General features: G+C 42.0%; 1 protein-coding gene across 1 annotated transcript in view; it reads left to right on the top strand.

The window, feature by feature from the left end:
• Positions 1-9519, top strand: part of LOC120780589 (60S ribosomal protein L10) — a 14162-nt gene extending 4643 nt beyond the window's left edge. Inside the window, exons 4-5 of the mRNA XM_040112849.1 lie at positions 302-304; positions 9506-9519. Of these exons, the coding sequence (XP_039968783.1) occupies positions 302-304; positions 9506-9512 (10 nt within the window). The 3' untranslated portion in view covers positions 9513-9519. The remainder of the gene's footprint in view (positions 1-301; positions 305-9505) is intronic.
• Positions 9520-11555: the final 2036 nt, after the last annotated feature.

Consider the following 11555-nt stretch of genomic DNA (forward strand, 5'->3'; position numbering starts at 1 on the left):
TCGCCAGAGAATGTATTTGGACTCTTTGAGACACCATCTATGTGTTCGAAAAGAGCACGAAATGGAAGTTCGTTGAAATGTAGAAGACAAACAACTATAACAAAAAAACCTACATAATATATATACATAAACGGACACATGCATTTACATGCAATGCGCATTCAATAATAATAAAAATGCATGAGTAAACACAAATCACTGTAAAATTGTGCACTTGAAAACAACCCCATATCATGAAGTATAAACAATATGCTGCAATACATGCAACATATATACATATACATATATTTAGTTATTTAAGTTAGTTTCCTAAAATTCCTAAAATAGTATATTTTTTTCTTTATTTGCGTAGACACCGCTTACGCGATTATAGCTGAGCACTAGTATATAAGTAATGAAAATACATAATAAAAATTAGAATGAATAAGTTCTCACTAAAGAAAGATTTTTATTTTCCCCCCACCAGCAGTAAGAATTTAAAGATTCTTTGTTGAGTTCAATGTTTGATCTTACAAATCAAACATTTTTGGTTCCTTGAGCCAGATAAAGAGCTCGGCCAAATTAAAAAGTCCTGTATTAATAAAATAGGCAATATATAAAAAAGCCCTGTTAAAAACTCAGGCAAATTAAAAAAAATAGTAAGACGAGTGTATATTCCCGCATATTAAACTGATCACATATGTAATTGTAGGTCGAGGCACAACAAGGTCAACGAGGCGACAAATCAATATCCTCCGATGATTTCTTTGGAGAATAACAAGCATTTGGTTAATAAATACGACAATAATTGAAATTGGAACAAATCCGAAAAGGTGTTGTACTCGTCCAACACTATCTCAGCAAAGCTATTGAGAAAAATCTTCATATTCAAGACGAAAATTGAACTCCTCAGAAAAGTAATGGATGATCTCAAAAAAATAATTAAAATAAAAAGTGATGACATAAAATTGTAGGTCGAGGCACAACAAGGTCAACGAGGCGACAAATCAATATCCTCCCAATCATTTGAACCAATTATTTTCAAATGATTTTTACATGAATTTTGAACAAATTCTTATGATTTAAAATATAATTTTTGTATTTATGAATTGTATTGAATTTTAACATAAAGAGATAAAAAGTATCCTATGTCCTTACCCTGTGTTCGGTGCACTTAGTTTCACTGGGTATGGGGTATACTTACGCTGCCTTTTATTATGTATCCCTTTTATGTTATTTGAGTTAAAAGATATTTCCATTTTTTTTATGGAACTTAAGGTTTATATTTTTCTTTTCCTTTGGCGATTTCACTTTTTAAGGTTGGTACGCAGCTCTCAAGTAATTGCTCAAGAAAAAATATACATTATTCCTCAAGTAATTTTGACAGCTGGTTACGCATTGTGAATGGTCCACATTAGAAGAGCAAGAGAGAATAAACAAAGAAAACAAACTTTGTGCGTAATATGTATGTGTGTATGTGTATGGTAACATAAATATTTTCATTGAGATTTAAGAAATGTTGATGATTGGTAGGTTTTATACAACATTTCAAAATGGAATATACTTCATAATAATGATTTCAACTAATTTAGGATGAATTTGACGATTACTTCGGTTTTCCTTCAAGAAATAATTGTTGGTTTGATGTTCCTTCCCAAAACCAGGTTTGCCATATTCACATTTTACTGAAAAAAAGTATTAAAAATTAGTACTAGATTTCTTGAGAGCTGCGTACTAGCACAAGTAAATTTATCGCAGGAAAGTTTCTTGACTGTTTCTTAAGCGTTTTTATACTCTCGCAACAATGTTGCTCAGGAGAGTATTATAGTTTTGTTCACATAACGGTTGTTTGTAAGTCCTAAAACGAAAAGAGTCAGATATAGGGTTATATATACCAAAGTGATCAGGGTGACGAGTAGAGTCGAAATCCGGATGTCTGTCTGTCCGTCCGTCCGTCTGTCCGTCCGTGCAAGCTGTAACTTGAGTAAAAATTGAGATATCATGATGAAACTTTGTACACGTATTCCTTGGCTCCATAAGAAGGTTAAGATGGGCAAAATCGGCCCACTGCCACGCCCACAAAATGGCGGAAACCGAATACCTATAAAGTGTCATAACTAAGCCATAAATAAAGATATTAAAGTGAAATTTGGCACAAGGGATCGCATTAGGGAGGGGCATATTTGGACGTAATTTTTTTGGAAAAGTGGGCGTGGCCCCGCCCCCTACCAAGTTTTTTGTACATATCTCGGGAACTACTATAGCTATGTCAACCAAACTCTACAGAGTCGATTTCTTCAGGCATTTCCATACACAGTTCAAAAATGGAAGAAATCGTAAAATAACCACGCCAACCTCCCATACAAAGGTTATGTTGAAAATCACTAAAAGTGCGTTAACCGACTAACAAAAAACGTCAGAAACACTAAATTTTACGGAAGAAATTTCAGAAGGAAGCTGCACCCAGGCTTTTTTTTAGAAATTGAAAATGGGCGTGGCCTCGCCCTCTTATGGACCAAAAACCATATCTCAGGAACTACTAGACCGATTTATATGAAATTCGGTATATAATATTTTCTTAACACCCTGATGACATGTACGAAATATGGGTGAAATCGGTTCACAACCACGCCTTCTTCCAATATAACGCTATTTTGAATTCCATCTGATGCCTTTTCTGTATAATATATAGTACATTAGGAACCAATGATGATAGCGGAATAAAACTTTACAAAAATACGGTATTGGAAAAATATGTAAATGACGTATAATGAAATCTCGATTATCATTTTATCATGCGAGAGTATAAAATGTTCGGTGACACCCGAACTTAGCCCTTCCTTACTTGTTTTATATGAAGGTTTTACGTTTCTTGAGACCTGCGTACTAAGCTTTATAATAATTTTACAGGGAAACGTTATAATTAAAGAAATTGGCCACTGACGATCCTATTGCGTACACCCACACGCGATGACGGGTAGGTCTCAGCCCGTTGGTAGGTCCCAGACCCATTGGTAGGTCTCAGATCCGACGGGATCAGGCATCCCAGCTGAGCTCTAAGCTACCGGGGGATCGGCAGGTCGCGGATAGTCGGACGGCCTGTAGTAGCAGGTTAGTTGCGAAATAAGTTAAAACGAATAAGCAACCCCCGACGATGAGCGGCAGGAGTGGAGGATGCGGTATAAAAGCCAGCCAAGCGGATGAAACTCCTGCGACAGAGGCGAACAGTTGCCGCCTCTCTAATATACATAGGTGACCCACCAAAATCCAGGCGCGACGGACTCAAAGTGAGCGGCTTCCTGGTCAGCGTCCTGGCGCACTGGGAGTCCCTAGAAGCCTCACCAGCTGTTTTCACTGGTGGTGTGGAGAGGGTGATGTGAGTCATCTCTGCCGAAGTGTCAGCCACGATGTGAATCAGTAACCAACCCCTTCGGGCCCTGGTCAGGAAGTGTACATTGGGCGCAGAACTAGTAGACTGCGTTGCTCCGGGCGAGCGCCGGTTCGTCCGAGTTTACGGGAACCGGTAAAGCGTAGGACAGGCCTCAGGGAACTGGGGTAGGGGCATAGACCCCGAGGGTATACCCGTATATAATGTCTATTTCGGCCCGCCCTCCAGCACACGATGCGCTGGTTAAACTGATTAATGGAGACAATAAATGAAAAAACACATAACAGCAACAATAGCAGCAACAATCTTAGCGGTGTGACGAGTCAAATTACGCTGTCAGGAGTAGACCCCTTTAAAAAAGCCTCGCGTTTGGCTAGATCGCCAGTGAAGGTGCTCTCCGCACAAAGACCAGTGAGGTCGAAATCGGCACCTCCAACGCTTCAGAAGAACACCCCGATATTGGAAGAAGCACGTGATCATATGTATAAACTGGGAGATATGATACAAAAGCTAACGGATATGATGCATCCGCCACAGCGCACTATCAACAATCCCATGAGGGAACTGCTTAGCGAAATATCGAAGCTCTACACCCGTTTACAAGATGACCATATTCGACAATGGGAAGCTAACTTAGGAAGAAGAGTAGCTATGGAACAGACGACTGCTGAAGTAACACCGAAAAGACCACGTGACAAGCAGATAAAGCGACGAAACCCTCCAAAAAGGACTAAAGCAACGCATGGCGAACCAATTGTGAAAGCAGGAGAAAGCAGAAATCTCGGGGGAGGAGAAAAGGACGTGGCAAGGGAAGAAACCTGGATCACGACACCAATTAAAGCCCAAAACAATAAAAACAAGAAGAAGGAAAACGCCGTACCACGCCTTCGACCAGAAGCAATAGTTATCGCAAAAACCGGTGACATGTCTTACGCAGACATACTTCGGGCGGTTAAGCAGAATGAAAACCTGCAAGTGCTTGGGGAAAATGTCTCGCGAATTAAAAAGACAGCTAAAGGTGAGATACTGTTGGAGCTAAAGAAAGCGCAGACAGGAATTACTAAGGAATATAGAGAGGAGATAGTGAAGATACTAGGAGACCAGGCACAAATAAGATCTCTAGCACAAGAAATTACAGTGGAAGTGCGAGACTTGGACGATATAACGACGAAAGAGGATATAGCACAGGCAATTCGTTCAGAATTTGAAGAGCTGCGTCTATTTAGTGTAGAATGCATTAAAAGCATCAGACCTGCATATGCAGGCACGCAAAAAGCTATCATAAGCCTTCATGCACAGGAAGCAAAGCACCTACTGGCAGCACAAAAGATAAAAATCGGCTGGTCAAACTGCAGAATCAGGGAAAAAGCGCAACTGAAGAAATGTTTCAGATGTTTAGAGTATGGACATGTGGCGAAAGCATGCAGCAACCCAGAAGACAGGAGCAAGTGCTGTATTAAATGCGGAGAGGAGGGTCATTTCGCCAAAGATTGTGTTAACAATCCATCCTGCAAGGCATGTAAACACAGTGGAAGCACGAACATAGACCATCAGATAGGAAGCCGGAAATGCCCCATATATACAGCAGCGATCAAAAAACCTAGAAGATGAAAATATTACAAATAAACCTGAACCACTGCGATCCGGCCCAGGATCTCTTATCGCAAAACATATACGAAAATAAAACAGATGTTGCATTAATCTGTGAACAGTATAAAAATAAAGACTCTGACAAGTGGATTTCCGACACCACAAAAAAGGCTGCAATATGGGCATGCGGAGATAAGATGATGCAAGACAAACCACTAATTGACAAGGCATACTATACAAGAGCCAAAATATCGAGGATTTATTTCTACAGCTGCTATATACCGCCAAGTATACCACATGCTGAATATGAAAAAATACTTGACGACTTGGTAAAGGATGCGAAGACAACTACACCTAATATAATTGCAGGTGACTTTAATGCCTGGGCGCTAGAATGGGGCAACAAAAATACAAATCTGAGAGGTAGCGCATTACTTAAAGCATTTGGTGTTCTAGACGTAGTACTGCTTAACACAGGAAGACAAAACACCTTCGAGAAGAATGGGCGTGGCTCTATTATAGATATATCTTTTGCCAGCAGGGTGCTATATCGATATATAGACTGGCGGATATGCGACATATATACCCAAAGTGACCATTTAGCTATAATGTTAAGTATCAGCAAGAGTATGCAACAGCGAAATGCTTCGCACCAAAAGGTGCAGTCAAGGGTGGAGAATTGAAACCCTAGATGAGGAGCTTTATAAGTTAATGCTGGATGAAAAGCGTAAACGGAACTGATGACATAGACCAACAGGCTGAATTGTTGGTACAAGACATTAGCAAAGCTTGTGATGCCGCTATGAATAAAAAGAGGACAGCCGCACAGAAAGCCTGCTTATTGGTGGAATCGAGAAATCGAATCTCTAAGATGTGAAAGTCACAAAGCGAGGCGCCGTTTTCAACGAAACATAGGCAGCTTAGATTGTGACAGCCTGCGAGAAGCATTCAAAAAGAAACGAAACGACCTAAAAAAGGCAAGTAAAAAGAGCAAAATGACATGTTTCAAAGAATTATGCGAAAAAGTGGACGAAAATCCGTGGTGGGCAGCGTATAGGATTGTAATGTCAAGGATTAAAGGTGGCAAATGTCAAGCGCCTACATGCCCTTCATTGCTCAAAAATGTTGTAGAAACCCCATTCCCACAACAAAATCAAGAAGAAGGAATTTATTATCGCGAAGAAGTCGCACATGCGCCAGAAATCACCGAGCAGGAAGTTGTTCAAGCTGCTGAGCGCTTTGAAAATAGCAAAGTACCAGGATTAGATGGTATTCCGAATAGGGCTCTTAAAATTGCGATCAGCTATCATCCACAGCCATTTTCGGATTTATACCCACGTTGCCTTCGTGAAGGAGTGTTTCCAAAAGTTTGGAAAGTACAACGGCTGGTACTACTACAGAAGCCAAACAAACCGGCAGGAGAACCAAGTTCCTATCGACCGCTCTGTATGATCGATACGATGGGCAAAATCCTGGAGCGGATAATCTGTACCCGTTTAGAAAATCATTTAGAAGGAGATGGAGGTCTCTCTGATAACCAATATGGTTTTCGTAAAAAGCGTTCAACTCTTGATGCAATCAAGAAAGTTGCAGGTATAGCAGAAAAGGCTATTGAAGGAGACAGGTGGATGTACGGGAACAAAGAATATTGTGCGGTCGTCACATTTGATGTGAGAAACGCGTTTAACTCGGCCCATTGGCCCCATATAATGCGTGCATTAATGCTCAAAAAAACACCGAGCTATTTGTTGTACGTCATACAAAGTTATTTGGCCGATAGGATCCTGCTCTATGACACTGACGAAGGACCAAAAAAGTATAGGGTAACGGGTGGTGTGCCACAAGGATCTGTGCTAGGCCCACTAATGTGAAATGCGCTATATGATGGAATATTGCGCCTCCCTCTACCGAAAGAAGTGCAAATAATTGGATACGCAGATGATATTGCTGTGACAATAGTAGCTAAGGAGTTCCATCAAATACAAAGTATTTGTAGTGATACGGTACTGAAGATAAAGCAGTGGCTAACGAGTGCAAAACTCGAACTTGCCGGCCACAAAACGGAAGCAGTTCTTATAACTAGCAGAAAAAAACTGGAAACCATTTCGCTTAACATAGACGGGCACAACATTACAACACAATCCGCTGTGAAATACCTTGGTGTAACGATTGATGCGAGGCTCAACTACAAAATTCATGTGAAAAAGCGGCGCGAGTAAATACGGCCTTATCAAAGATAATGGCAAACATTGGAGGACCGAAACAGAGCAGGAGAGCTCTTCTGGCCAAGGTCAGCCAATCAATTGTAATGTATGCGGCGTCTGTATGTGGACCGACATTAATACATAAGACATATGCTGGAGTGGTACAATCAGTGTTCCGGTTGAGCGCTATAAGAATAGTTAGTGCGTTTCGCACGGTTTCTAAGGAAGCTGTCGGCGTCCTAGCAGGAATTATGCCTCCAGACATAATGGTTCTCGAACTTAAGCGAATCTATGACAAAAGTAAAAGCGCAGACCGGAAACTAACGGTGGCAGAGCGTAGAGTAGAAAGACAAGCCAGCTTAAACGAATGGCAAACACGCTGGGATACATCAAACAAGGGGAGATGGACATACCGCTTAATCGGTAACATACAAGCATGGATGGAATGAAAACACGGGGAAGTAGATCATTACATGACGCAGCTCCTAACAGGGCATGGATGCATTAGGGAGTACTTACATAAGTACGGACACGAGGAAGGAGTAGCTTGCTCTTTCTGTGGTAGCAATAACGAGAACGCAGAGCACATATTTTTCCACTGTCGGAAATATACAAATGAGCGACTATCTTTGGAAAAGGAAGTATCCAACCGAATAACACCAGAGAATATAGTGACCTATATGTTGCACTCGAGGAATGTGTGGAATTTAGTGGAGAACATGGCAGCCAGGGTGCTCCATGACCTGAGAAGAGCAGAACATCAGAGAAGGAGTGAATCTAGAGCAGCGAATATCGCTGTAATGACGTGAGCCCATAGGCTAAGCTTGCCCTGCGATCAAATGCCTAACGGTGGTCCCACAGGGCCTCAGTAAAGCTACAGGAGACGGAGTTAGGGTTTAGTACGTAGGTGCACCGTTTCGCAAGTCCAGATCAGTAGGTAATACTGACTGGGCGTGGTCCGAAAGCAGTATCTATGCAAGATTCCGCCTCCGGCACAAAAAAAATAAACGGGATTTCAGCTGTTTGAACTTTGAAACGATCAGTGGTTGAAAAAAGGCGAAGCGTTCTGAATACCGGCGTAAAACGAATTGGGGCCACCCCGATCTAACCAATCCTTTTTGATCGGTTGGGTGGTGAAAAGATGAGTATGGTGTGTGTGTAGTGTGGTTGGTTTGTGCGTGGTATGATGATGCAGGTTGTGTGCCGAATGTTGGGTTGTGTGCTAAATGTTGTGTTGTGTGATGAATGTGAGTGGTGTGATGAATGTTGTGTGGGGTGAGGTATGTTGCGTGGAGGGGCGAGATGCCATGAAGTCGCATAAACATCCCGGCCCCCCTAGGCGAATTAATTGCCTAGAAGTTGCTGCAGTTTCTGTAGGGTGCTCACTACAGCGCTGAAACCCGTCGCCTTTCGCTGGTTACGATGATGATGATGTGGTGGTGTTTGCGAACGTGCACCTCGGGACTGCGTAGAGCGATAGGCTCTTCGGCGTTGAACGAGATTCCCATGCTGATGGTGCCGCTGTTGACCATGTCGGTGACTGGCGTGCGTTGACTGAACCGAGCGTCGAGGAAAGCAGTGAAATAGTGTATGATGCGGTCGGTGGCAGTACTGACACGACTCGTCTGACATGCACTCCAACGTAGCGTCCGTGTCTGCCAAGCATGTCATGCAGTGGCCGTGGGCTCTAGCAATCTGTTAGCGCTGAGCGGGCGTCATCGTCTTGAAAATCGTACACTTCTTTATGAAATGGGATCAATGGCATAGGCTACATCGTGGCGGTACATACTCCTCGAACTGCTCCTCGCCCGCTTCCTTGACTGGTTGACCGGATGATTGGCCGGGCGGGGTTGTGCCTTCTTGCCTCCATGGTGCGTCGATGGGTGCAGAGGATGCTGCATTTGCAGTAATTGCGGACCTCACCGACTTGGGATTACTGCGGATTTCTTCTAAGTCCATTTCTAGTGGAATAGGAATATGTATAGTATATTAAACATGTTTTTTTGGTGAAATTGTCTACCTAACGCCTGAAATACGCATCTCATGGCAAAATGTACAAAACAAAAGTTATTTGTCACGTCATTTGCTATCGAAATGGTATATACGAGCGAAAAGGCGGCGCGCCACAGCGCTAGGTGAAAATTGTTGCAGCTCTCAGCTAACCTGTATTGGTCACCCAGAACCCACCGCGTGGAGGTGGCTGCTCTTCGGGTTCCTCCCAAGCCCAACCCAACCAACCAACCATATGTCAGGCTTGTTTTAGTCTGAATATGTGTCAAATTTATTGATAAAATCAGATTTTGTACTAAACTTTGGCACTTGTTGCCTAGATTTCAGTGTAGAGCGTATAAAACGATCACGAGATTGGGGGCCAATAACTTTAGAAGATGCCTCTGTCACCAGTTTGACGGTTCTCTCGACTGCTGCGGTGTCAGAAGGGAATTCACTAAATTTCCGTACCTCTGCAGTGTCTCCCGACAGCCCTTTCATGAGTTCTTCGTTAGAAACTGAACAAAGAACTGGTGGAACAGTCAAGGTAATAGTCTTCCAGTTAATCATATCGTAATAATTATTAGCTTTGAAATTCAGCTTTGGCACTTTATTACATCTAACCCTTCCATTTACAGTGTCAGACTCTGCTTCTCTGGCTGCCAGAAGACGGTCAAGGGCCAACTTTCTGACTTCTATCCGTTCGTCAGTCATCATACTAAGCAGAATGTTTTCTGGAAAAGCAAAGAAAGCATTCTGTTGAATGGATGAATCGACAACCTTGTGCAGTTCAGCAGGTAAGTATCTCGACCTTTGAATTGCAGCATAGAGATGGCGCGAGCCATCTTTGATTGAACTGTTGAATCTTATTGAGAACCGCAAAGGTGAGTAAACTGTAAGTATGTACTTGACCAAAATCTTTATTTCCTTTGTTGGTTTGTCAGTAGAAATGTATAATCTCAGAATTCTATTTGCACAGGTGAGACAGCGAGATTTGCACATGTTACCTGGATGCATCGACGCTAAATCTGAGGAACATTGACCGGAAATAACAGCTTCTGATATTTTATAGAGATAAGCTTGGTCTGTGCTAAGTTGGGTCGGATTAATAACCTCAGAAGGTAATTGGCAGGATGGAAAACTTTCAAATTTGACAACAGGCAACTTCTCACAATCAGTTGTCTATTGTCTTTGCGGCCGTCAAAATACGGCCCATATACAGCGTCAATACTCCAACACTTTTTTTTGCCCGACTAATCTTGCATTTGTCAGTGACAAAGCTAGCCTGATCCTCTGTTATCGAACCTGCTGTTTTGGCATCCAGAAAAGCAGATGAAACAATCAAGGCCGCTGCTCTATCACTTACTCCAAATCTTTGGGCAGCTAAAGCAGTGTGTTCTAATACTAGTATGTTTTTGGTTTTAGAGGATGGAAGAGAAAATTCATCATCGGCATCCATGTGCGACGCACCGACATTGTTGTCGTCTGTATGAGAGTCTGGCTGATCTGAATGGTCACGTGTTCTAGCTGATATTTTTCTGGTAAGTGTTGATGTTGAATGACGTTTTGAAAGCTATTCTTTACGTTCAGTTTTCTTTGTAATCTTTTTTGTTTCAGGTAGATCAACACTTCCAATGCGACCAATTCTTCTGGTTCTCTGGTCCAAGAGAAATGGTTGTTCATTGATAGGAAGTTTCCTTTCCTTTGGACAAGTGCAAGAAGAAAAATAAATGCATTTACAAGCAGCGTTGTCAAATAATTGTCCAGCAGAATAGACAAAGTCGTCTCTTTTAGAGGTCAAACCTATTGGGTTCCTTAAAAACTTTTTTTTAAGAGTCAGAAATTTCTTATGGTATGTGGTGAGCATTTGTACAACTCTGGTGTGTGAAAATATCGGAATAGATGACCTTTTGAAAGTATTTTCAACTTTTTTTGCAACTATTTCTGTAACCTCTTTACTCATAGGTTCATAGTTGTCGCCTCGGAGTCGCCCTACACGAAATCTTTCAAACTGATAACACAAAAGAACATCCTGGTAAGTAGGTAACTGGGACTCAGAGAGATTGTACGGATATATGCCAACCACAGGACATTTCTGTCTAAATTTAAATTTAGATACAGACATTTTGAATTCTGTGTTCTGTTGAGAGAATATAAGTGATAGCACTCGGCGAAATCAACGACAAGAATGAAGGAACTCGATGAAAAAATATTTATGTGGAGACCAGTCCGAACGTGTCCTTTGGCGTAGGTGAATGAATGTGAGTGATAGCACTCGGCGAAATCAACGTCAAGAAGTGCGCTGTGGCGCGCCGAATTTTCGCTCGTATCTCGGGACTGGTTCGTCCTACGGCCAAGATTACGTGTACCATTTCGATAGCAAATGACGTGACAAATAACTTTTG

The sequence above is a fragment of the Bactrocera tryoni genome, unplaced genomic scaffold (genome assembly GCF_016617805.1).
Source record: "Bactrocera tryoni isolate S06 unplaced genomic scaffold, CSIRO_BtryS06_freeze2 scaffold_25, whole genome shotgun sequence".
NCBI lineage: Eukaryota > Metazoa > Arthropoda > Insecta > Diptera > Tephritidae > Bactrocera > Bactrocera tryoni.